Source organism: Lepisosteus platostomus, chromosome 14 (assembly GCF_059453375.1).
Source record: "Lepisosteus platostomus isolate fLepPlt1 chromosome 14, fLepPlt1.hap1, whole genome shotgun sequence".
NCBI lineage: Eukaryota > Metazoa > Chordata > Actinopteri > Semionotiformes > Lepisosteidae > Lepisosteus > Lepisosteus platostomus.
This window is the reverse complement of record NC_142624.1, coordinates 16,932,890-16,960,661: the sequence shown is the minus strand read 5'-3', so window position 1 is coordinate 16,960,661 and position 27,772 is coordinate 16,932,890. Positions and strand designations below refer to the sequence as shown.

At 37.0% G+C, this 27,772-nt stretch overlaps 1 protein-coding gene across 3 annotated transcripts; it reads right to left on the bottom strand.

Annotated features, from left to right (window-relative positions):
* Positions 1–2,030: 2,030 nt before the first annotated feature.
* orc2 (origin recognition complex, subunit 2) lies at positions 2,031–26,526 on the bottom strand. Of its 3 annotated transcripts, none has more exons than XM_088607247.1 (17): positions 26,358–26,526; positions 25,970–26,072; positions 25,233–25,370; positions 23,675–23,764; positions 15,655–15,747; positions 15,179–15,210; positions 15,033–15,090; positions 14,774–14,952; positions 13,139–13,237; positions 12,332–12,441; positions 8,039–8,171; positions 7,607–7,724; positions 6,849–6,995; positions 5,760–5,931; positions 5,062–5,123; positions 4,214–4,332; positions 2,031–2,727 (listed from the first exon to the last, which is right to left on the bottom strand). In XM_088607247.1, the coding sequence occupies exons 1-17, from the start codon at positions 26,361–26,363 to the stop codon at positions 2,644–2,646; spliced, it is 1,743 nt and encodes a 580-aa protein (XP_088463373.1). In that variant the 5' UTR covers positions 26,364–26,526; the 3' UTR covers positions 2,031–2,643. The 3 variants fall into 3 exon arrangements, with proteins under 3 accessions (XP_088463373.1, XP_088463375.1, XP_088463374.1); XM_088607249.1 differs by having other exon boundaries at positions 7,619–7,724; XM_088607248.1 differs by having other exon boundaries at positions 26,370–26,526.
* Between the last annotated feature and the right edge of the window lie 1,246 nt (positions 26,527–27,772).

Below are 27,772 nucleotides of genomic sequence, written 5' to 3'. Positions count from 1 at the left end.
TTGAATCTTATCAGCTATAATGGACTCCATCCATGTTCCACAGTCACTTTATATGTTGAAGGCCATGGAGGCACATAAAAATTGTGCCACTTACTGTTTGGGCAGAGGTATCCCAGAGCTATGTGGGGATGAGGTGCCAGTGGATCATCCCTCTAGTTGACTGGACTGCCTGCTAGACCCAACAGTAAGAGATGAAGCTGTGATTAAAAAAAACAAAGCATCAGTGTGAACAGCAACCGATAAAATCTAGAATGGACCACTTACAGATACAGAGTGCAAACATTCTCACCAAAATTAAAGCTATATGCTCTCAACAATGTGTAAAAAAAGATTAGACAGCACAGTCTTTTAACTATATTTGTGAAATGCTATAAATAATGAAAGTTTAATTTGAAACTCATTCACTACCATCCTGTACCACACACACCTAGTCAAGGAATTTTTGTGATGTGAAAGTTATTGAATCAGAACTAATTTTATACCCATTAGCAATGAACTGGAGATAAGATATACACTAGAGGACACAGGTTGAATTTGTGTAATAAGATGTCATTAAAAACAAAAATAGATTCTTTAAATTATGAAAATAATAGGAATTGTTACACACAAACTACCCCTTTGCTCCTCTGGCTTACTAGACATTCATTTGCTTAATTTGGGCATAGAAATGAAGAATCAAGGGCTCAAGGTACATTGAACGTTACACAAGGATTTATTTTCCTACAATTGCCACTGAATGAACAAGAAATGTTTCCTTAACTCAGGAGCTTCACAATATCTCTTCAGCCACAATAGATGCTATCATTAGAACATTGGTATCTAGTTCTGAAGCCCGAATTCGTTTGATTTTAGTGATTTTTACATATTGAAAAATCCCTGAACATCTTGAAAAAAAGCCAAGAATTGTGTTATAAATTGTATAAAAAAGTGAACTTGGTTAAAATAAAATACAAAATACTGTACTGCTCATATGACCTAGGGATGTATGGGTGAGAAGCTGTAACAAGTCAGAAATTACACATTGCCAATGTACATATTTAGATTTGAGTAAGAGGTGAAATATAAATGCTATTGTTGAATCTGCTTCTATTGGGCATTGCAAAAGGGCCTGCCTATAACCAATATTATAGAAGAACAATATTTATTAACTTATTCATTTAAACAACTCTAAATCTAAGTGCTGTGCTAGACATTTAATCAAAGTGACTGATATGTTGCTATGGAAGTGGAGCTCTGACCATTTTATAAATCCTATACATTATAAAGATGAGGAACATCTGATGAAGCTTTCTTTAGGTGTGGGGGAGAGAGGAAAACCAGCAGTTGATAAAGCACAGGAGAACAAAAGGAGTATTGACACTCAGGTGGTATGAAGTCGAGAGAGGTGAAGAGAGGTGTGAAGTCAAAACCTTCAATTGAATACAGGGGATTAGAAGGAAATGAATCTGTTTTTGAGAGAAAGGGAAAGGTGTGATCCTAGTTTCAGGATAATTTTGGTTCTGGATGTCTTTCTGCATTCTGAAACCCCTCTGTGAGGATGCAGATGGGAAGATCAGTATAATCATTGCTGTTAGAGGTGAAATGTGAAACTGTGGGTTTGGAGAGATCTTTGATTCTCAAAGCCCCTGAAACTGTCTCCCAGTCTCCTTCCTATCTCACCAATGTAAATTGCTTGGCATGTTCAGCAAGAGATGCAAAAAAAGACGCTGGAAATACTAGATGTCATCTGAATGATAAGGAAACATACAGAATGTCCGTGGTATTGGATATATATTTATAGGTGATGTGGTGAGTCCTGTTGCAAGGGAAAGTGCCTGGCATGGATAATTGCTGTGGGTGGTCAAAGAAGCTGTGAACAAGAAGACTACGCAGTTTAGGTGGTCGGTGATATGAGATGATGGGGCAGTCAGAAAAGAGGATACCAGTGAAGGGATCATCCTGTAAGATAGGGAATTATAAAGATAAATTATAAAGTCGACCACAAAACACTGTATTTGCATTAAACATAATTTCACACATCAAGATGAAAATAATTTTAATACAATTTATTTTTACATATCAGTCATGGTTAAAATAGGAAACTTTAGTCTCATCATCATGCAATGACTATGCCTTCAAAAGTGCTGATGATAACTGCTCTATGCAGTTAAAAAACATTTCTATTCTGACTGGTCATGTTTCAACGGTCATTTTTCAGCTGCCAATAAGCACAGAAAAATGACTGGTACTTCATAAGTGATCTGAAAATCTACTAGGGATGTTAGTCCTGCAAATTTAAACATTGCATTGCAATTTAAACATTTAAACATTCCATCATCATGGACAGCACTTACATTGAAATACAGGTGAGGAAAAAATAATGAGATCATACTACTGTGCAAAAAGCGCAGCATAACAAACTCAATGTTCAGCAGCTGTGGCATCTGTCTCAAGAGAGAGCTATCATTTCATTGATTCAGAATGAACCATTTTGCTTTAATAAACAAAATATGCAAAAGTTTTCACATCAGTGTAATTAACATTCACGTGGCTTAAGGATGAATAAAGCAGAAACATCCTATTCTGGTCAGCAAGATAGTAAATGTCTTTGGATGGGTAATGCAAAGCAGTATGGACTCCTGGGAGAGAAACTGTCTCGTCTTCTCAGTCTGTATCCTCCTTCTCTAGAAAGTCAGTCAGGGTTCCAGTGTCGATGGGAATGATCAGGTATTCTACGCCATCCACACCCTGAAGAAAATAATACATTACATCAGTCTGTCAATACAAGTTTCATTGGGAGATATTTTTCTAGGCAGATCTGAGTTAATCAAGTTTAGATGACAGTTTAAAATAGGGGTCTCCAACACTGGTCCTGCAGAGCCCCAGTCCAGATAGAATTACACATAACTATTAAATTATGAATTTCAGAAAATTTTGAACAATTTGTTTGATCAATTAAATAGGTGATTCAATAAATTTATAAATTTGGAGGTGATTTGTAACAAAAATCACAATTTCATTTACCTTTAAAAGAAAAGAATTCCATTTGTATTCCATTAAGATAAGATAGCTTTATTGGCCATATACAATTTCTTGCATTAGGAATTTGTCTTTTCACATACCCCAGCTCAGTGATGCCTGGACAGCTATGAGACTTTCTCCTTTGAAACCCATACAGCAGTACACACATTTATCCGAGTCTGGCCTCAATAGGTAATTTAAGCACTAAGCACGAATATACCACTCAATTATTTCAAAACTGGCACAGTAATTCTAAGACAAGATCACTTTATTGGCCATATACAATTTCTTGCATTAGGAATTTGTCTTTTCACATACCCCAGCTTGTTCTATATGAGACACAAAGACAGGGAGAGAAGCTTGGGGTCAGAGCGCAGGGTCAGCCATTGTAGAGCACCCCTGGAGGAGCTGGGGTTAAGGGCCTTGCTCAGGAACCCAATGGAGGAGGATTCCTCTGCCGGCCAACCGTCTTCCACAGGATCGAACCACCATCTCAAAAGTAAATTACTGCTCCCTGGCCTTCTTACCTACTCTGTTCTCTCCTCTCCTACTCCTTAATTCTTTGCAACTTTCCCTTTCTCCTTCACACCTGAAGAAGGCTTCACAGCCAAAACATTGTGTTTATTTTCTTAACCATTCCTTTTAGCATAGAACGAACCTTTACCTGCTCCTTTGAAGCCTTACCCTACTGGAAGCTCTTGTGAAAACAATGTCAGATCTTAAAGTTGTTTTGCTTTAAAAACTGTAGTGCAAAGTGTTTTATAAGACTCTATGGAATTACGGCACAGCAGCCTTACACTGGCACAATTCTCATTGATGGCCCACACATTTGGCAAGTAGCAAGATAGAGACTGTTAGTCAATTCAAACATAGGAGTCCAACGTGCAGTGTTCCTTTTGAATTGCCTTTGCTTGTTACCCCATGGTTCTGCTTAGCATCAGAAATACAAAGTAGCAAATTAATACTTAGGTATAAGTGTACAGTTAATATAACTGATAATGCTCATACATTTTCCAGAAATACATTTTTAGAGCTTTTGAACAATCCCTAGTTTGAGTTAAAGTTTCACTTAATAAAATTCAAAATAAACTTGAATGGTGGGGGTAGGGATTGCACTTGTGCATATTACAGTATGTATTGTAATCAGTGTTGCAGGTCAGTACAATAGGCAAAGCAGTCAATGCAGTAGACAGCTCAGTAGAATCTCTCTCACCTTCTTGGTCCTGATGAGCTTGTGGTCCTTGAACTCTGTCAACTGCGTTCTCAGTGTGATATCACTATTCACCAGGAAAGCCTCACGACAGCGCTGGTAGAAATCTTGGAAGGAAAGGCCTAGACCCCCCATATACACAGGACAAAAGGAAAGTTTTAAAGGAAAGTTATAACATGGTACATCTAATTTCTGGAATATCTCAGGCCATGGTATTCTTGTAAAATATATTTTTATAATTTAGTATGGATATCCATTATCGCATGCAACACCAGTAAAATTTTCTAAAAATTCTTTTAAAGTATTTTAAAAAAAGTTTTTTCATTAGCAAAAACAAGAACATGTTTTGACCCTGACAGAATGTCGATGCCATTTAATTACAGCTCAGTTTGTTCATGAAAATTGGAACACAAATCACGTCACGGTGGTGTCTGATTTCCTTGGCTCTTCTTCAAGCTTACTGATGAGGCCAAACTGTAGATGTTCTGTTTCAATAGTTTATCAAAGGAAAAGTAGATCTGGCTTCACAACATTTTGTACAAAATAAGCAGTGGATAAATATGCAGATATGTCAATGGTTATATGTCAAAAGTGATCATAAACAAAATGTTATTATTTTACTCACCAGACTCACAATCTGAATTCATTAGTAACATAACTGCACAAGTCTGGACCTAGAGGACTGCAAGCACTTTTCAGTGCTCAGCTGAGCCAACTAAATTTCTATCCGTAGTGGTTTCACACTATGTTAAGGTGTGAAGCAGTAACAGATTTAAATAAATGTTTCAGACACAAAAGACCTGGCCTAGAGGACTGTGCAGTGCTAATAATATTTTCTAACAGAATCGTACCTGTGTATGAGGGGTTGTCTTTGTTTTCTAGCTGAAACTCAGCCAACAGTCTGAAGATCCCTCTAGAAGCAATTAGAAAGACAAATGAATTTAGAAGGCCATAAATAAACCGCAAGGGACTGCAAAGATTTACATGGACTTAAGTTATATAAAGTACACCAGGAAGCTGCATAAGCAAAAGAAAGTTAAAAAACATTTCAGGTATGAAAGGACCAATTATATTATATACCTATATTGTATCTGTATTCTGATTAGCTCACCCAATATCAAGTAGTTACTTGCCATTGTATTATATGGTCTAAAACAAAAAAATAACTTTAAAATACTGAATAATTATCTTAAAAACAATATAACAAACTGTTTTAGGTTTTATTTTTAGTTTTGTAAAAAAGATCTGTTGCTGAATGTTTGTCACATCCACCTTAATGTCGTAATTGAACAAAATAAGAATTACTGAACAAATCGCCAAGATAATTTGCCGAGACTTGATTTTGGGGGTTGAAACACTGAGCAGTTTATCATGTGGTTAAGTTCACAGTGCGCAATGAAAGTGGTGACAGTTCCACGCATGAGAAGGGACGCCTGGCATGGTTGGTGTGATAGTAAAGGAATTCCTTGTTGTGGGTGTGATGGGGACGCTGCAGTGAAAGTGATACGACCTGTCATTAGGGGCTTGATGCACCAGTGAGGACCATTACCTGGCATTGGGTGTCAGGCTGCGCATGACATGAGTCAAGGAGCTGAGAGCAATGGCTCCAGACTGCTGCACCAGCAGAGAGTTCTCATAAGAGGTCTCCTCCACATAGGGCAGGTAGGTGGTAGTCTCATACCACAGCCAGTTAAAAAGGCTCATTTTCGACTGGTCCCATACTGTGGGAAAAAAAAGGACACCATGACCATGACAAAACCTACAAATAATTTAGCGAGGGGTCTTGAAGAAGTGATTAACAGCTCTTAACACAGGAAAGTGAAAGAAAATTGATCTGCAAGCAAGATAGGAAACTAATAACACATACAGTACTTGTTTTTAGGTTGTATATGTTGGTCCTCATCAGATCTTTTGCTTTTTGAGATAGTTCTTCACATTTTAAATGCCTCACTAACTTGCTGCTCCCTGCATACACAACTCTGTACAGAATTCTCAAACGCATGTGTGAGAAATGTTGCTTTGACATACCATAGAGAAGTTGTTAAACACAGTCCCATTTCCTCACAATTTACTTTTTACTAATGGGTCATTTGAAACTGTCTATTGTGCAACACCAGTTTAGAAAAAACTGGAATATCCATTTTTATCCAAAAACAAGGACCATATAGTCCCAGGAGCTTAACTCATCAAAGTCAACATTTGACAGACTAGGAGTCCCAAGGAGCCTGGCAGGAGAACTGGTACTTTGAGCACAAATTTACCTAGCAAACCTCGCAGGAGGGTCCTTGCTTTTCAGCATGCTGAGTGCCCTAGCAAACTGACACTCAATCAGCTAATTCTCCCCCCTGTGCTCCAGGTAAGCACTTTTACTAGCTGAAACACACTTTGGAATGTCTCTCACATTTCACATTGAGGAATTCAAAGAAATGAACAACAGTAAAGTCGTACAAAAAACACATGAGGATGCAACTGCATCCTTTAAAAGTTTTAATTAAATTTTACTTTTATTAAGCGATCAACATAGTACATTAATCACAAATAGAACATTTCTATGAAATCATATACAAGGTTATGCAACTGAATGAAAATGAGCAATAACAATAGTCAATCTGACTGAATTTGACACATGCTGACTTACTGAGGGGTGCATTAATGTGGTCGATGGAAGCAATGAGGTGCAGGTTGGGAATGCCTGCCAGCTGTGCCAGAGTTTGCTGCGTCTTCTCTCCTCTCAGCATCAGGCCATCAATGTTGTGGATAATCAAGTAGAGATGAAAATCAACCTCTAGGGAAAACAACATTGATCAATGCTAAACCTCATGGCTGCATCAACAAGCTGATCAGGTGACAAGTGTTTAAACTTTTAAAATGAGTACAGTAGTCAACAAGACAGCTGTATTAGAAGTTGTAGTGTTAATATCCAACATCTTAAGCTGTACCAATATATGACATTTGACATTTTTTGTATGCCTTGTAACACTCTTAGTAACACTGATATTTAAAAATGCTTATGCTACCCCTCCTATTAACATTTTGAGCCAATGTGAATTTAACGACAGTTTTTGCATGTCTGCAAGCACATTTAGTTTAAAAATCTTGTTTTAAAGTTTTACTGTCCTCATAACCATTATCACAGTTTGTCATGGTTTCACCTCCTTTATACTTTTCAACAGATTCTGCACAGATAAGATTGGCCTGGACTTGTTTCTGAAGTCTGAAGTTATTAAATCCACTCATCAGAGTACATTTTAGACCATAAAGGTAGAAAGTTTCCTTGAGAGTTCAGATGTTCTGATTCACAAATCAGTGTTCTTCTAAGTTTACATTAAGGTAATACACAAAACAGATCAACTATTACAATCATATCCTCCTCATATGATAGATGGCCCAAAATACCTTTGCATATACCTTCCTTCCCTTCCTTCAGGGCTTTAACAATGAAGTCTGTCTGGGCCAGTGGCGTGCGGAAACTGCCTTGATAACCTAAAACATCCTCAGTGATAGAATTCAGAATCTGCCAGAAGGATCATGAAAAAAAATGACAAAAAAGGAATGTGTGGGATCAATAAGTGCACTAGACTCAAAGGACTAGTTTTGTTTTCACTGTACTTTTTACGTGGATCAGTTCTAAAAAAACAGACACCATCATAATTTAGAAAAAAATGCTTTGAACTACATACCAAACGGAAAAACAGTCCTAGACACAAAATCATAAAAAAGTCAAATTAATTTTCAATTTGTCCTTTTGCAATTGTCAAAAACATTTTGAGCTATCAGTACTTTCAATTTGTTAGCAATACTGTCAAGTAGGAAAGTCAAGAAGTTCACCGATTTGAGGGTGATGCTGGGAAAGAAACCATTGATGACAAGGTGAACAGAGTTCATCAACATGCAGGTGCGAAACTTCTCCAGCAAAGCCTTCTTGGAACCCAGGCCATACAGGACAATGCTGAAGCCCAACCTACCAAGAGCACGAATTAAGATAAGAATACAGATCTAGCCATAGAGAATGCACAATGAATAATGCAGCTGAATGCGGTGTACATACCATACCGAACCACGCTTTTAAAAAAAATCTGCTTTGTAAAACTGCCATTAAGTGAATGCTTAATGTGGCGTGTGGAAGCATTTGGGCTGATCCGAAAGCACCAAATTAAAAAAACAGGTTTCTAATTCCGGTCAATATGGAGCTCCGTAGTCTACTTTTTTAAATTATAGAATTTAAGTTGTATACCGTTTAGACTTTTATTAATTTTATACTGTATATTACAGTTGGTTAAATATTCATTTATAAAGTTGCAGTGTGGTGGCTCTGTGGCTAAGGATCTGCACTTTTGGCTGGAAGGTTGCCGGTTCCTATCCTGCACCCAGCAAAGGAATCCTCCTCTGTTGGGCCCCTGAGCAACCCCTTCAGGGGTACTGTATAAATGGCTGACCCTGCGCTCTGACCCCAAGCTTCTCTCCCTTTCTGTGTGTCTCATGGAGAGCAAGTCGGGGTATGTGAAAGAAATTCCTAATACAAGAAATTGTATATGGCCAATAAAATGCTCTCCCTTATCTGATAAAATAGGGCTATTTTACAAGAACAAAATTACTCAGTCTGATATGTAAAAATAGTTTGTGAACTGTGAAATAGTTTGTTGTGAACTCAATGTGCCTCTTTCAGGTTTACATCCACATTAAGATAATGTATATTCTGTCTTAATACAAATTTCAGCAACAAATCATCATGAAACAATTTTACTTTAAATGTTGATTATGAAAAATATATTGCACACATACGATACTGGCTTTAAAACCATACAGTATCATACTATACTTACTGAATATACTGTATATTTATACAGTCTATGATCATAAACTTGTACAATATTATTTTGGCATATTTATGGATATGAATTCATGTGATTTGCGTGAATGGCACATTGGGAATTGTAGTCTTTGTTCACATATTTGAGTCACATGGCCAACATTTTAAAAGTACAGTACACACTATGAATGAAATATGTTCCATTTTAAACAGACCACACCATCACATGATGGTTAATTGATGATGGTATTGTAGCTTTTTTGTCATTGAGCAGAAAGTTACTGTGCTCTCGGCTGTGCTAGCAAATGAGTTCCTGTTAACACGTTTACAACTGTTCAACCCCCTTCTCAGGGAAACTCGACAGTTCTGATACCTCTGTGATATTCGATCTAACCTTAAGGTCCGTTTCTTTGAATGTTTTGTAAAGCAAAATCTTTAAGACCCATGTGTTAGCTTAAAACTTAAACTCCGAAATCCTGACTTAGTTAACTTTCTATTTGTCTCATTTAGTTGGAACAGAAAAAGAAGATGTTCTTTCTGTAGTTAATCTTGTTGGAATTCGATTTATTTTAATACCACCAACATCAACACAGCAGCAGGACTTGTGGCTGTTACAGTTCACAGCCTCTCATTAACTTGCAAATGTGCTGAACTCTCCATTGACACTCTGACACTGCACCGTTTTAAAAGGATATAACATCTTTCTCAGTCTGTCCAGGGGCTGAAGGTTGGGTCTGAAGTTAATATAACCCTTCATCAATTTAACACCTGATAAGTCCCCAGTACTGCTATGATCATGAATGTAAAATGAATATTTAACATACTGTGATACATAGAATTAATAAAAACATCATATATATATATACAGTTGCAAGAACTCGTTTGTGAATCCTTTGGAATTACCTGGAATTCTGCATTAATTACTCATAAAAATGTGCTCTGATCTTCAACTAAGTCACAATAATAGACAAACACAATCTTCTTAAACTAATAACACACAGACAATTGTACTTCTTCCAATGCACCAATCAATGAGATGAGATGAGATTGGAGGTGTGGGTAGGAGGTGCCCTGCCCTGACGGTTGCTTACTGACAGAGTCTGGTCTTCTCAAGAAAGATCTGTTCATGTGAACCACGCCCCGATCAAAAGAAATATCAGAGGACCTTGGAAGAAGAATTGTTGAGATGTATAAAGCTGGAAAAGGCTACTAAAGCATTTCTAAAGGCCTGGGTGTTCATCAATCCACAGTAAGACAAATTGTCTACAAATGGAGGAAATTCAGTTGTGTTGCTCCTCTCCCTAGGAGTGGGCGTCCTGTAAAGATCACGGCAAGAGCGCAGCCTGCAATGCTGAAGGAGGTGAAAAAGAACCCTAGGGTAACAGCAAAGGACCTGCAGAAATCTCTTGAACTTGCCAAAGTCTCTGCTCACGTGTCCACTATAAGAAAAATACTGAACAAGAATGGTGTAAATGGAAGGACACCACAGAGGAAACCACTGCTCTCCAAAAAAACATTGCTGCTCGTCTCAAGTTTGCAAAATACCACCTGGATGTTCCACAATGCTTATAGTATATGGTTCTGTGTACGGGTGAGACAAAAGTTGAACTCTTTGGCAGAAAAGCACAATGCTGTTTGGAGGAAAAAAAAACACTGCACACCAACATCAAAACCTCATCCCAACTGTTAAGCATGGTGGAGGGAGCATCATGGTTTGGGGCTGCTTTGCTGCCTCAGGGCCTGGACAGCTTGCTATCACAGAGGGAACAATGAATTCAAAATTGTATCAAGAAATCTTACAGGAGAATGTCAGGGTAGCAGTCCGTCACATGAAGCTCAATAGAAGTTGGATGATACAACAAGACAATGACCCGAAACACAGTAGTAAATCAACAACAGAATGGCTTAAACAGAAGAAAATTTGTGTTCTGGAATGGCCAAGTCAGAGTCCAGACCTCAACCCAATTGAGATGCTGTGGCCAGAACCTGAAGAGAGCTGTTCACACAAGGAATCCCAGAAATATCAATAAACTGAAACGGTTTTGTAAGGAGGAATGGTCTAAAATTCCTCCTAAACATTGTGCAAGTCTCATCAACATCTACAGGACATGTTTGGTGGAGGTTATTGCTGCTAAAGGAGGTTCTACCAGTTACTAAATACAAGGGTTCACATATGTTTTCCAGCCTGGACTGTGAATGTTTAAACAATGTGTTCAATATTCAATTGTTTGTGTGTTATTAGTTTAACCTGATTGTGTTTGTCTATTATTGTGACTTAGTTGAAGGTCAGACCACATTTTTATGAGTAATTAATGCAGAAATCCAGGTAATTCCAAAGGGTTCGCAAACTTTCTTGCCACTGGAGCATAATTAATTAATTTCCCTTGCTCTTTCTGAGCATGCTAGAAATGGTAGTCTAAAGGTCATACACATTCTTAATTCATTATTAATCTTATTTTAATATTTGACATACTGTGATATATAAAATTATTAGAAATGTGAGTGTACTTGGACCTTCTGAGTAGCAAGCAAGCACCACTGTACCAAAGCACCAATTGACTTGCAACATGCAACATTAACAGATTATGATGTTTCATTGTCCATTACAACTATAACTACCACAAGAGATATTTTCACCTTCCAAAATTTTATTAGTTACATGATTCTATATTAATAATTCCTATTAAGTGGTATTAAAACAGTAAAACTATTTTACAACAATGACAGCAAGAACAGTATTCTTAGAAAAGGTTAAGTATTATAGCTTTTTATAAAGTATCTACACTTTATATAGTTTGAACAAGGATATCAAAACTTTTCCAAAATAACCACAGTAAGTGCCCAAGTTAAAGACTTTGATACAGAAAATGTTGATCAAGAACATGGAAAACCGTTGTTTTATTTTCAGTTACCAAAATTTCCTTTTAGTTGCATATTTCCACATTAATATTCTTGCCTGGTTTATTTTCACTTTTATTGTATTAAGCTCAGATATGTCAAATATTTTTCAGCTTTGAATTAATTAATTCTGCCTTAGGAGTGAATGAGTTTATCTAAAGAGCCCATAGGATAGTAATCTAGTTAACATACTGAAATGTGTAAAAAATGCAACAAATGCTATTAGTTCTAATAATGTTTTGAGGTCTTTAAATGCCTCTCAATATCTCAATCTATTCATTGGTACTGCTTTGAAATCTTTATTTGAAAGAAGATTCTAGCAAGGTTATAAATGCATGAGTATGAAATTTAGTTACTGTACATTTTTTATCTAAAAAGAAAAGCCTTGCATCTTAAAATTTTAAAAGACATACTGCAACTGAAGTATCCATTTGCTGAAATGCTTTTCATGCTCCATGTTCAACTGGTTGATCTCAGCAGAGAAGTTAAAGGTCTTCCCCTCCAAAAGTCTGCATAATGTTTCCTAAGAATAAGGAAAATGTGAAACTATAAAACTACTTCTTTATATAAATATGGAAGAATTTGAAGCAAAGGTAATTTAATAAAATAATTTTAAATTTTGTTACTTCAACATTCAAAAGATACTGACACAGATATTTACACTGCTAAAGATCAAGTGATGAAATGTTTTAGAACTCTCCTAAATGTTTCTGAAATATATTCAAAGTTCAAAGTTTTTTGCTCCAAAAGTTCATAATGTACTGATTAAAAAAGAATGATGATGCAAATATAATAAAGCTAGGTATTGTGAAGGAGCTCAGGTGGGCAGCTGGATCAGCATGCCTAGGCTGCAAAGGAACAGCCTCACACCTGAAGAAGGCTCCACAGCTGAATGTGGCGTTTACTTCTCTTTTCAGCATGGAATAAACCTATTACTTGTTCCTAGGTACTGTAAATATGAGGAAAACAAAAAGTTAAGTTTTTTACTGGAATTATTTGGATTTGAAAAAAAAAATATTTTGGAGAGGCAAAAGTGGATAAAAGTTTCCACTACAATGCACTTTGAAAGTTTCTCTTCAGTATTTTTTGTGGACAACTGCTAAAAGAAGCAAGCACCACACAACAACTGTCCAAAGAACTGATCTTTAAAGAATCCTATTTTCTTTAAAGAATGAAGCAATCAGAATCAAACATTACACAATAAAAGTAATAAAACAAACCTGGTCTAATTTGGGCGTTTGCAGTTTCTGGAGGGTTCTATCAGAAGTTAACACCTTTGAACTGCTGTGTGCTTCAAAGTACTCTTCTACCAGGTTGGGCTGAAAACATGAAACACCCTAATTAACATCATCACCTTAATTTCAAGTACAGAAAACAAACAGTCATACAAAAACTGATGAAGAAAAAAGTAGATTCACTTCAAGGAAGTAACATGTGGTGAAGTCAGTGGGTGGGTAGGCACTAGCTATTCTCACACCCCAATTTACATGAAGACATTACATAGGCTCATAGCTGTGAGCATTATAATTAGATACACTGTTAAGAACTAGACTGTAATAGATGCAGGTAATGAAAAACGCCTGTGTATTTCCAACTGATAGATTTCAAACCCTACTTCATTTTCATCTGATCTCACTGTCAAAATTGTTCAAGTTCAAGTTTATTGTCATTACACTCATATACATGGTATATGGTATAACAAAACGCTATTTAGCTAGCTCTCGGACATACGTAGTACAAAGAGAAAAAACAACAACAACAATAGTGTAGCAAAAGAAAGACAGAGACAACAGGCAGTGTGCAAAAAACAACAACAGACGATGTGCAAAAAACAACAACAGGCAATGTGCAAAACAACAAAAAAAGTAACAGGTTATGTGCAAAAATATGCATCAACAGAATAAAATAAAGGGATAGAAATTATGGGGAGTGAGCTTTTGACATGTATGGTAGAGGTAGATTTTCAATGTGTGTTTGGGTTTTTGGTAAGAAAGAAAGAAAGGAAGGAGGCACTGTGAGGTTACTTAGAATACACTGTACAGTGTGTACACTGATGTAATTTATATTAGTATTTGGAAATACATTTCCAAATATACAATTGATATATGTTTTGATTCTTTAATTATTTGCTCACCAATACCAATAATTAAAAATGTAAAAAAATACATTTTATTGTACATGTATATCTTCAATATGACTTGAAAATGTAGTTTTGAAAAGTAATTTTTAAGTCTCCAAGTTGCTAACATCTTGTTGTAACACAACTTTGGTTACGCAACCTAGGTGTTCAACACTTTTAATACTATGGTATAGGGAAGCCAAGATCTTGGTTAATCAAGAGTTTGAAGTGACAACATCCTCCACTGTTTCTAAAGAAGAGATATTTACTTGAGCTTTAAAACACTTGTACACTGCCTTCATCTCGTATCCAGAACCTACTCAGCTCAACTCCTGAAGGACCCAGTGCCTTCTGGTTCTTAGCCTAACCACAGATTAGCTAGTTTCTTAGACATACAGTATATAGGATTTTTCTTAAGGTCTCTTATAGTTCATTGCTCTGTATCACAATAACAATTAGGAAGTTAATTAAATAATTAAACCAACTATGTAACAAAGAGCTTGGGTAGAAAAAAAAAACAGAAGACAAATGGTATTCCAGAGATTGAGAAACCCTGGCCTATAAACATCATCAGTGACATTTGCAGTATAAGCATCATCACTACCTATGAAAAAGTATTTTGTGATGTTGAACAACGTCCAGCACAGGACAATTATTTTTAGTTGCTGTACATGCTGTGATTTGAATTGCACAATTAGATAGGAATCTCTAAATATTTTATCTCTAAATAACTTACTTCAGATCCTTTTTTATTTTTCTTGGCTGGTGTCTTGTGGAGAGCTGCTGCCAATGCCTTCCTTGGTGTCTTTGGCTCCATATCCACATTATCAAACTTTTCTATCCTCTCTTCTTCATCATCTTCTTCAGAATTTGAGGGGGAGTACTCACTGTCACTGTCTGACTTCAAATTGGGTGCTGATGAGACAGAATGGTGCTCGCTGGTTTTCTCATTTCTTAATTCACTATTATGAAAAATAAACAAACATTTAACATACCTGACAGGCGCTTTCGCAGTCTGTGTGGAGTGGTTGAGATAAACTGCACATTTTTACCCTAAAAAAAAGAGTACATGTCAAAACATTCTTTTAATTGCAATGCACTTACTGTGTCATTTGTTTCTTAAAATCTCGATTCAACTTACCTTTGATGGGGTCTTGTTTTGATTTTCATGTTCTGAAAACATAAAACGACTTTTAGAAGAATTACCAAAAGAGTTTCCATTAACGTGTGGTACTCAATGCGTCATAACTTTGAAATTTTGAATGCTCATTCAACCAATTTTCCTCAAACTGGCGAGCTAACTTGAAAATGGTATCTTTTATTTATTGGATTTCATTTACTGTTCACTCTCTACTTGTTAAACCTTTCAAGAACAATATCCTCCATAGAACTGGCATTTCAGACTTTGAAAAAGTAACAAAACTCCAGAACGTGGGTTTTTAAAATATAAAATATAACTACTAAGATAAATTGTTCTTTTCTTCATTAGGAAGAAATGGTTCAGAAACAGAAAAGGGGATACACCTCAAAATAGTTCCCATCTTAATTGAAAAAATTGCAATAAAGGGGCAATTGTAATTTAATTGTATTGAATATATAATTGTAAAAAAGTCTCACTTGTGTTTGTCCTGGAAGGGCTGATGACCTCTTCAGGGGAGTCTGGTGTGATGAATTTAACACTCTTCCCAGGTGTTCGAGCCAATTCCGAGGCTGGGAATACAGTGAAACCAATTACAGCATAACAAACCTCACTAAGTCCCAATTAGTCACCATCTTCATTTCGGTGTTGACATTAAATAATGAATCAGAACATATGTATTCATATACCAAGAACGTGGGAAAAAGAAAAAGCGGCGGTAAAGACAAGCGACAAGTTCATGAAATATTCAGAGGGCTCTGATAGATAGTGAAATTACTCTTTAAATTTCAGGTAACATGCAGCCATATGTTGCTTTGTACCATTGTAACAAAACATCTCTTGATTTAACTTGTACACTTTTAACTATGCGTCTTAAGATTTTTTTAATACTTCCCCATAGTCGAAAAGGTGAAAAAGATGCTTAAATTAACAAGTGTTTTGCATATTAGCATTAGCAATTAGCATTTGCCCCCTAAAAACTATACAAGAATCATGGTCATAGATATAAATTAGAAAAGGTAATAGTCCTAAACCTGATTCATGTGGTACTCAACTAATTGCATTACAATTTGATTGTGATCTTTTCTTTAATGTTTTTATCCATTTTAACCTGTTAGTTCTCAATCTAAACATACACGATATCTTAAATCTACCTATGGCCAGCAATTCAGAGTTCTGTCAAGTTTTGCTTATGCAGTTTTTGTACAGCTGGGAACATAGCTGGAAACACTAATTCTGAGACTGTTTTAATAGTTAATACTGTATACCTATTCCCTTACTAATTTTTGTCTTCTTTAAAAATTCAAAATAGGCGTGCTGTGCATCCATATAAAAGTTACGCCACTTGTTAGCCTTACATTTGTTAATTAATATTTAGCCTGGTTTTATGCTTGGACAGTGCAAGTTATACACAGAAGGAAAGCCCTTGCACTCTCTCTTGCTCAGGAGAAAGAGGTATTAGCTTCACCTTTTCAAACAACTAAGTAAAGGACATTTTTTAGCATCTGGTTACTGAACTGCACCTAGATAACAAATCAATTGGCTACGTCTGCATGAGTGCAGGGCATAGAGATCACCACCTATTTTTGATCAATACAGAGCGTAACATCACTTTAATTAGCCCTATACAATTTCTTGCATTAGGAATTTGTCTTTTCACATAACCCAGCTTGCTCTCCATGAGGCACAGACAGACAGGGAGAGAAGCTTGGGGTCAGAGTACAGGGTCAGCCATTGTACAGCGCTCCTGGAGCAGCTGGGGTTAAGGGCCTTGCTCAGGGGCCCAACGGAGTAGGATGCCTCTGCCGGCTACGGGATTTGAACCAGGAACCTTCCAGCAACAGGTGCAGATCCTTAGCCACAGAGCCAACTAAGTATCAACTATAGGGACCAAACAAAAGCTTGACATCACATTGATAATAGAATAGCAAGCTTTTGTGAGGTCCCTAAATTTCCTATATTTGCCACATTTATAATAAAAAATAATCTGCTAGTTTTTGTTGTATAAAAACCACAATGAGATCAAAAAGAAGTTTGATTTCTTTTAATTAAAAGAAAATTAGCAAACCACAAAACCAAACTGCTAGAAAATACAGTATTTACAAAAGTAGAAAATGCACAGAAAGCAGAAAAGTAAAAATAAAAATGTTAGGAGTAGAGTGCAAAATTATCTGGCTTCTCACAGCTTGTGTTCAGTCGCTTTAAGTGCCCTGGGCACTTGGTTTCTGGATAGCCAAAGGGAGATGTTGCACAGGGCAAAAGTTTTGGCAAGAAGGATGTAACTGCTGACTGTGCCTGTCAGTTTGACTGTGATCTTGTGTAGGGGGAGGTTGATGTTGTTCCTGCTCCAAATCATCCAATAAACTGAGGATTCTTATTTTGGCCTGTGTCAGGCTTCTGGGATTTAATCTTGCTAAGACAGGCACAAGACTGAGGGCAAAGTGATACATTTCATCCTGTGGCCCAGGAACTGGTTGTGCAGATAGTGTATTATCACTTATAATGCTGAGGAGCTTCTCCAACCCTGCGCTACTACTTCTTTTTTTCCTCCCTTCTGCTCCTGCAGGGGAAAGGGAGATGGAAACACTGGACCTCAAAGCCTGTCCAGAGTGTTCAGGTGGTGGGGTTGCTGCTCTGGACCTCAAAGCCTGTTCAGTGTGTTCAGGTGGTGGGGATGCTGCTCTTGGCCTCAAAGCCTGTCCAGAGTGTTCGGGTGGTGAGGTTGTTGCTCTGGACCTCAAAGCCTGTCCAGAGTGTTCAGGTGGTGAGGTTGTTGCTCTGGACCTCAAAGCCTGTCCAGAGTGCTCAGGTGGTGGGGTTGTTGCTCTGGGCCTCAAAGCCTGTCCAGGTTCTTCGGGGCGTGGGATAGGAGCTCCAGGCTTAATGCTCTGTCCTGGTACCCCAGGAAGTGAAGTGCCTAAAGTGGATCTGGACTTTTGTTCAGGTCCCTTAGGCTGCGGGGATGGAGACCTGCCTCTTATTGCAAAACATAAGTCCTCCTCCACATTTTCATCATCCACAGCTTGGCTAAGATTCACCGGGTTGGGCAGAGGGTTCTCAACATCCAAAGTGCTCTTTGAGCTAGAATATTACCAAAACATAATTCTATTAATTATTTTCTCACATAACTACATACAATTGTTTTTACAAAATAAAGTTAATCAGAAGATAATACTGAATGGACATTTGCACAAATCCTTAAACTATTTAAAATTGAATCTTAAATATTGTATACTAACCTTCTGAATTGAATTTGAGGCATCAAGAAGGACATAACATTTGCATATTTCTGGCTGTTCCCTGCAGATCCTCTAGGTGTATGCTTTTTCTTTTGACATACAAAATCATGACTTAAACATTTCCAGTTTTGCTTGCACTCTTCTGCTGTAAATTAAAATATGAAAATAGTCATGAACACAAAATAAGATGATTTTTTTTCTAAAATTACCAGCCTAGCCTTCATCTATGGACTAGGACATCAAACAGTTGTTCCCATGCCAACAAAGGAGAAGTTGAAAGATGTCAGGAAAAATCCAATTTCTCAAACCACTTCAGGACTACAGATGGCAAACCTCACTATCCAAGCTTCTTCTTCCTCTGGCAGTCAGTACTTTAATGACAATTGTGCTTTTGGTGTTTGTTGATGTTGACCACTGGTTCCGCGTTATTCATATTGGGGACTCTGGAAGAATCAGTAATCAAGGGATGGCTACAGACTCCACTCTTGGGAGGCAGATGAGGCCAAACACTCTGAAAATGCACCTGGAATGGATCCAAGAGAACTTTCAGCATGAAACCATACCTTGCAAGCCCATAATAACAGAATCGTCAATTACAGACTTTCAAGGGTAAGAACAGATGTTGAAAAAGCCTTCAAAAATGGTGTTATGGCCTCAAAATTGAACAGAATCCATGACAAAATAAACCCAAGACTTAAACATGAGAACAATTATTGTTCTGTGTGTCTACATTCTGCATACGTATCTGCTGACCGCCACTGAAAACCAGAGATGGCTTAATAAGGAGGAAGAGAGTGGTAGCAAAGCAGAAACTGTTAGGAACATGGGTGGAAACAGGATCGAGGTAAGTTTTCAATGTGCTGGAGAAACGCAGTGCATTCTTCACCTCCACTGAAGGAAGTGTCCTGATTGGGCAAGATAATATCCACACATACCAAATAAAGACGTGATACCTCAAATGATGCCGATATGGTTCTGTCAACATTTTTAAGCTGACTTTTGAAATTGTACATATGTGGCTATGTTTGGAGACCAGCCAGCTAGAAGCAATCTTCACCTTCCCAGCAGCCTGTGGACACACTTGGTTAGGGACCCAACTACCTCCAGGTACTTAGATATGGGGTATCAGTAGAGGATCTTTGCCATGCAGTACTCTACAGTGCTCATCTGCATCTTGGTTTGGAATGCTGTGTAGCACTCTTGATATGGAACCTAGGAGCTCTTCTTTCTCAATGTGCCCTGTTATAACCTCTCAAGCTTGGGTGCAAAAAACACATGAAAAGGAACATATAAAATCACCTGAAGATATATTCTATTTAATAATTTATTATATTCAAGTAATGCTGTAATCCTATGAAAATGTAAAACAAATAAGGCTATTTTAGGTTTATACTAAATTGTTTCTATTAATCCAAAAACAAGGCTGACACTGGGTATCCTCTCCAGCAATACTTTGTAAAAAATAGCTAAGAAGCTAATTTGAAGTGAAGGATATAGCTGCATTTTCCTACATATTAAATATTCCTTTTTTGCAGCGTAGTGCAGTCTTAAAACTGTGAAAACACAATTCATTCAGTTTTACAGCTTATACAGTATTTTTTAGCAAAATAAAAGAAAAACACTCTTTGAAAATCTGTATGCTCATTCTAAAGACTATCTGATCCATTCTTTACAGGATTTACCTGCTTGAGTGATACACTGTTCTATGTCCTTAAAATTGGAGGACTTTAAAGTGACCTATACGTTTTGTTAGACTGTGACCCTCTAGCCATGACTATTCAAGCATCCAAAGTGGTTATAGATTTGTCCAAACAAACATGAAGCTGTAAGTACCAAATGTGCTTAAGCCAAGTATTCCCTATAAACGTTCAATTCAGAGAATTTAGGTATGGATTAAAATTAACTTAAAAAATGTGTATACATAATTTGTAATTCAATAAAGCACTGTACATTATCTGGCCAAAAAAAATTGGTTAAAAATGAATCCCATAGCTTACTTAAATCTTTTTGCAGTCCTGCAATCTACCAAGTGATATATTGCATAAACGGTCACACAACTATTATTGCTAGTGGTTGAAGGACACATCCAAACTGTTCTTTTCAAAAGTATAGAGAAGCATGTGGGGCATAATAATAAAAAATTACAACACAGTATTTAAAATAATTCTGGTTAGTAATAAAACATCCTTATTTTTGAAAACTTGAAAGGGAACAGGATCTATAGATGGCGTAATACCTAATAAGAGCCTTTTAAAGGAAGGAATACTGCTGTAAAATAATTAAAATGTTGTATAAAGCATTTAACTTCACTGACAATACATTTACTACTATAAAGAATACTTAAAGCACCAAATAAGAAAAGGCAGCAGATGTGAATAATTCATTATTGACATTTTTGTGCAAAACTGTCAAATTTCTAAACATTTACACAGGTTTTCTTTCACTTCTTAATTTTAGGATTTAGAATGATTCATCATAGACGAAAATATTATACTAAGGATCCATAATTCCCATATTGACATTCCCTACAGGAAGTGTCTTTTAAGTTGTTTCTGGCTCTGCATATGGTCCGCTCGTGTGTGTTGAAGCTAGGCTAGAAAATTTCAGTCTATCACACAAGTAACCCTTAGTGCTGCCTGGACAGCTATGAGACTTTCTCCTTTGAAACCCATACAGCAGTTCACACATTTATCCGAGTCTGGCCTCAATAGGTAATTTAAGCACTAAGCACGAATATACCACTCAGTTATTTCAAAATGGGCGTAACACAGTAATTCTAAGACAAGATGACTTTATTGGCCATATACAATTTCTTAGTCTTTTCACATACCCCAACTAGCTCTCCAGGATTAACACAGACAGGGAGAGAAGCTTGGGGTCAGAGCGCAGGGTCAGCCATTTATACAGCACCCCTGGAGCAGTTGGGGTTAAGGGCCTTGCTCAGGAGCCCAGTGGAGGAGGATTCCTCTGCCAGCTATGCGATACGAACCAGCAACCTTTCAGCCACAGGCGCAGCTCCTAAGCCTCAAAGCCACCGCACTGCCCATTCTACTGTCAACTGAAAATAGCTTGTGCTGTGAAATGCTGCTGTTGCACGATAACAGAATTGGCAGGCTGTGGGTCCAGATTTCACGTGGGGCACTGCCGTTGTACTCTTAAGCAAGGTCACTCAGATTGCTCCTATACAAATGCAAGTTACTTTTGAAGTATGGCAAGACATAGAAAAAGACACCAGATGCCAGTGTTTCCTTGTTTTTGCTGCATTTTCAAGCACAAAGTAAGACTGTATAGAACTACAGATTTATCCAGACCACTACACTCATGCATGCAGTCTACAACTGCAGAACACAGGAAAATAGAAGATATTATGACCTATACATTTAATCTATCATTACAAGTCCTTTTTGTCCTATATAATAGCTATAAGAGCAAATTGCAATTTTCACATATTGGGGGCTCTATGGCTTGGCTTCATAAAACACTTTTCAAGGCCAGCACCTAATAATTTATTTTATTAATCAATAATCTCATTTACCAGAATTTTAGCATGGTTTCAACATGTCCACAAACATAATGTGAATTATATCAACAGTCCACAAATATTAACATGAATGATTTGAGACGCTTAACATGACATAAAAAAAGAAAAACAAAATACTAGTTTAGTTCAGAAGTCCTTAAAAACAAAAAAACAAGACAAAGTTGTCACTGAGTGCAACGTGCATTTTGTCAGAACCTTATATAACCCACCCAAATTGCAAAATGTCGGCATACACACGTTAGAGGACAAAATTATTTGGACATCACATAACAAAGAGGAAAACAATGCTGCTGTCAGTGTACATGTGACTCCAAAATGGCAGACTGGCAAGCAAGACAATATCTTACTGGGAATTCTGAGAACAGACAAAGATCAAGTTGCCACATTGATCAGCTACGATGTACTTCTGTGCCTAAATGGAAAATCATATCCAAGTGAAAAGAAATGTAAAACAAGGAATGGTGTATTTGATGATATGATCAATACTTCTGTTTTCTACCGAGAAATGAGATCACAGGGAGAATGGGTGTTGTCTCTAAGTAAAATAAAAACCATCATTACTGAATACATGTAGAGAAGTATTGACACTTTAGTTTAATGCCAGTATTAGAAATAAGAGGGTGATTTTGAGATCTAGTAGAAAAGAGTTTCTAATTATTTCCATTAAATAGAAACATTGAACAAGCCGATATAAATTGCATGTTTTATTTCTGTTCTTAATACAGCCTTGATTGAAATATGAATACTTCAAAATGATATCCTTAATATATTGTACCAAATAAAAAGTATTAAATTATAAATAAGTAATTTAAATGTAACAGGACTTCAAGTTTTACTGTTTTAAAAGTGCAAGTCATATGTTCCTCTGAAAGTGAAAAGCTAGCCTTAAAGTGTACAATTAGATTTTCTGTATGTAATTAAATGGCTAATTAAAATGTATTACCCAAAAGGCTAAATATAACAGTTCTACCTGTTTTTTTTAATAGCACTGTCTTACACACTGTTAATCAGCTTGTTAAGCCTTTGCTTTATCACATTTAATTCCATTTTACTTTCTGAAAACTTATCCGAGGATCACAAACATGCAAGTTTCATAAAAGACTGTACAACTGAAAAAGTAGAAGAAATAAGCCTTTAGAATGGACTAATTATCACAAAGAGCAAAAGACATCAGTCTCCCCTTTTACTGATGTTTTCTTGTTTGACTAATTTTTGACCTTCAGTTACAGTTCACATAACAATAGAAAATTACTTTAAATCCTTAATCTGTATAATCAAAATAAAGTAACATTTGAAGCATCTGAAGCAGACACATAGAAGAGCTTGGCTCTTGTCAAATCTGAAATGTATGAAACTGCTAAGAATGTATTTTTTAACATCTATCATTTTTGGTCTACTTAGAAACAGTCTTTATCCAGAATAAAGCCATTTACCAATCCCCTCGGACCACACCTACACCATCTACCTCATTATGATTTCTTATCTATTGCACATCTCCAGTCATTGTTTACACGTCTGTATTGTTTACATTCAAACTGTCTACACGTTTACTTGTACATTGTCTACTGTTTGTTTGTATATTGTCCTGATGCACTGTTTGCACTTTGTTTTGTTTTTTACACTTGTTTTACAATCGAGAGACTTTCTGTAAGTAAGAATTCCATTGTACCAGTACCGGTTACAAATGGCAATAAAGTTTGGAAATGAACTTGAACTTACCCATCTGAGCCATTTGGTTGGACCTCTTACAAGCCTGGAAGGTGAACACATCAGCACCACCAGTGCCAGAAGATCCATTTCCTACCTCATCTGTAAAAGCATTCATAACACAGTTAAACATACTGCATATATAAGTCAATTTTTATTCAAAGAAGAGTCAGATGTTATACTCTAGAAACACTGCTAACAGAATCTTTCTAAAGTGTTTTTAGAAGTGACTGCTACCTTTTATTAACCTCAATTTAGATGCACTATGGAAAACTTAAGAAAGCAACCAACTAGAGTGCTAACTTATTTCCTTTTGTATGATGCAAGATCATCCTTCTGATAATCTCTTCCAGAGACCCAGCTTTTAATGTATACAGTTCTTTTTCCTGTCAAAATAATGTGTAGGAAGAAAGTAATTTAATACAATACAAACAAGTTATCAACACTCAGAGGAATCAATGGCCATATTGATCAAAGCTTCACTTTTCTCCAACAGAACCACAAGCAATGCTGGATTATTCCCCGAGCTAGCTAACATTTTAAGCAGCATAGGAACAAGTAATAGGTTTATTCAATGCTGAAAAAAAGAAGAAAACACGTTTTGGCCGTGGAGCCTTCTTCAACGCTCCACGGACGAAAAGTTGCGTTTTCTTTCTTTTCTTTTCAGCATGGAATAAACCTATTACTTGTTCCTTGTTCCTTTGCAGCCTACGCATGCTGACGCAGCTACCCACCTGAACTACTACAATTTTAAGCAGCATGGTTGATAACATGAGCATTCAACTAATAAAGAAGAACGATAAGCAATCAGCTAAAAAAAAACACTGTATTGGGCATGGTAGTTTTCAGGCTCATACAAGGACTCTCTCATCAGTAGATTAAATCCAAAGTTAAAAACACTCACAGTACAAAATGCAATTACTCGATCCAGTTCAACACTTCTTTGACTATTACCAGACTATTGCTTTCTACACTAAGCCCCTGAATCCCAAACTAAACAATGTTTTTGCTTAACTAGTTAGAAATAACGATAGGGACGTTGAGTAGAAGCTGTGTAAAGTTCTGTTTGCTTCAGGTGCTGCAAACAACCTTGGAACAGGGTATTTTTTACATTTTAGGACTGACTGAAAAAATGTAAATAAAATTATAAAAAAGCAAGCAGATAAGTAAGGTCATTCTTTAAGACCAGGATAAGGATACCCTAAATTAGACCAAAAACATGCATGCAGAACTTGCAGCAGTCTCCCCACAACGTACATACCCTTATATCGGACTGAACTGCTATAAGATCAGCAAAACAGTAAAGAGTCCGATGGGAATAACAATGTCTCAAACATAAAACTACTATTTAACTTTCAGAAGTCCAGCTGGTTATATCTCGGGCATCACAATTTTTAAAATATTTCCCAAAGAGGAAACAGAACAGATCAAGTAACACATATATGAGACCGTGATGCCCCAGGACCCGGGTGGGGAACATTGGAAGTTAAATTCATATCAAAGCAAAAATGCATAAATATAAGCCGCTCTAAAAACAATGAATAAACTTGCAGTCATTAACAAGGTTTACCTTCAGCACCAGTGCCCAAGACTTCCACATAATCCTGCTGATCGAAAACGTCCTCTTCCGTTTCCTCCTCCACCTGCTTTCCTTTCTCACTCCTGAGGGTCACCAGCTTCTGGGCAGCATGCTTTGGTGCTTTGAAGGCTAGAAAAAATGTTGCGTTAACACAATATACTACTTCTTAACTACTGCATCGTCGTGAACACCCGAAGAATGTATCACAGCTGAAACTTTGTTTCCTTTCTTCTCTTTTCAGCATGGAATAAACCTTTACTTGTTCCTTCACAAGTAAAAATAACCTTTCAATAACTGCGCATTTTACTATTGGTCAATTTTAGCTGCTGTGCAATAAAGACTAAGTAATTAATCTTCTGATAACCTGCTTAAACAACTTATACATTGAAAAAAAAAGCTAACAATTCGTACAACTATGCTAATAAATGCAAAGTTTGGAAGACGCTTAAGCAAGAAAGTTAAATATACAACACTGAACGAAATGCAAATAGAACAAAAACATCTAAAATATAAATATAAATGCTTTCCAGCAAGACTGATCTGTATAAAGGGACTTTCGCAACAGCTAGCTAAGCACGACGTAGCATATCGCCAGTGTTATTTCACATGAAAACTACATTTTGAACAAATGGCTGGAAACGCTGAGTGTTTTTAAAATCAAGCTGGTAAACAACAGGGCCATACCAAATTACTTTTTAGAGGCGTTGCTCACGTCTTCCATCACTTACCTTCCTGTTTATCAACAATGTGGTCCAAAACATCTTCGTCTCCCACAAAGCGCACCTCCAGTAAATTAGCCTCCTTCGACCGTTTGTTTGGACTCATGTTTCGCTTCACAGACGTAAGGTACAGCACCAATTGAAAAACAACAAATAATTAATACAATAAGGACAATGATATTGAAAGTAATAGTAGAATAAATAATGCATTAAAATTTAAGAACAAAGCCATCAATTGTCAGAATCACGCTGCATCGCCTATCTAAAATATCCCTAAGTGAAACGTTTACCAGCAGAAAGCAGAGAGCATTGAAAGGAATATTTAAGTACCCCTTATAAAGGCATTTAGTGCAAGAAATGTTTGTAACTTTAAGACACACGTCAAGTACATGCTAACTTTCATACTAACCCCGCTCAAAGTAAAAGCGCTAAAAACTTGTAGTTCAAGCTCCTCAGAAATGCATTCACTTCAAGATGGAAGACCCAAACCTGACGCTAAAGGTTGCAAAAAGCATGAAAAGTTTAAGACACGACTTCCTACGTGCACACCGAGATTACCCGCCACATATGAGTATTTAAATGAAGGTAGAGGGTAAAGGTTATAGCTGTCCAATCTGCAGTAAGAATTTTAGAAACTCAAATTCCCATGACACCGTGCGCTCATTTATAAATTAAAAAAAACCCGAGAAACCATCACAGGATCAAGGGATTTGTAGTTTTTTCGACTTTAAGCATTGGACGTGCTTTGTGTGTGTAAATTTCTAACAGCGGAACATTTACAGATCAATTTGTGAAACCCATTTTTCTGCGAAAACTGGATTCTTATTGTTACCGTTTGTTTTCCTGTGCATTCAATGATCATCAGCTGAGAATGACAAAAATAAGGGGCTTTTTGTTAAAATAATAACTATAATATAACTGTTATAATAATAATTGCTTACACTTATATAGCACTTTTCTGGACACTCCACTCAAAGCGCTTTACAGGTAATGGGGACTCCCCTCCACCACCACCAATGTGCAGCATCCACCTGGATGATGCGACGGCAGCCATAGTGCGCCAGAACGCTCACCACACATCAGCTATTAGTGAGGAGGAGAGCAGAGTAATGAAGCCAATTCATAGATGGGAATTATTAGGAGGCCGTGATTAGTAAGGGCCAATGGGAAATTTGGCCAGGACGCCAGGGTTACACCCCTACTCTTTTTGAGAAACACCCTGGGATTTTTAATGACCATAGAGAGTCAGGACCTCGGTTTTACGTCTCATCCGAAGGACAGTGCCTGTTTACAGTATAGTGTCCCCATCACTATACTGGGGCATTAGGACCCACATGGACCACAGGGTGAGCACCCCCTGCTGTCCCCACTAACACCTCTTCCGGCAGCAACCTTAGTTTTTCCCAGGAGGTCTCCCATCCAGGTACTGACCAGGCTCACACCTGCTTAGCTTCAGTGGGTTGCCAGTTTTGAGATGCAGGGTGATAGAGAGAGGCATAAACACTAATTTAGCTGGTTTTATGAAACGAAAAACTAGATTTTTCTATGAGGCAGGACAACTAATAATAACACTAATGACACACTCAAACTTAATCCATTATAAAATCAAGGAAGGACATCATCAAACCTGTGATGGACTTCTTAGCTTGTGTCATCCGGGCTTGCTCAAGATGACGCTCAAGCAGGTGGTAGAGTTTAGTGGCTGAGGAGAACAATGTGAGTTTTCACGCCTTGAATGTCTTTTTCATCACTTTTGTGACTACAAAAGCTCTAAGATAAATGCAGAGCAAGAAAAGAAAATTAATGCTCTTG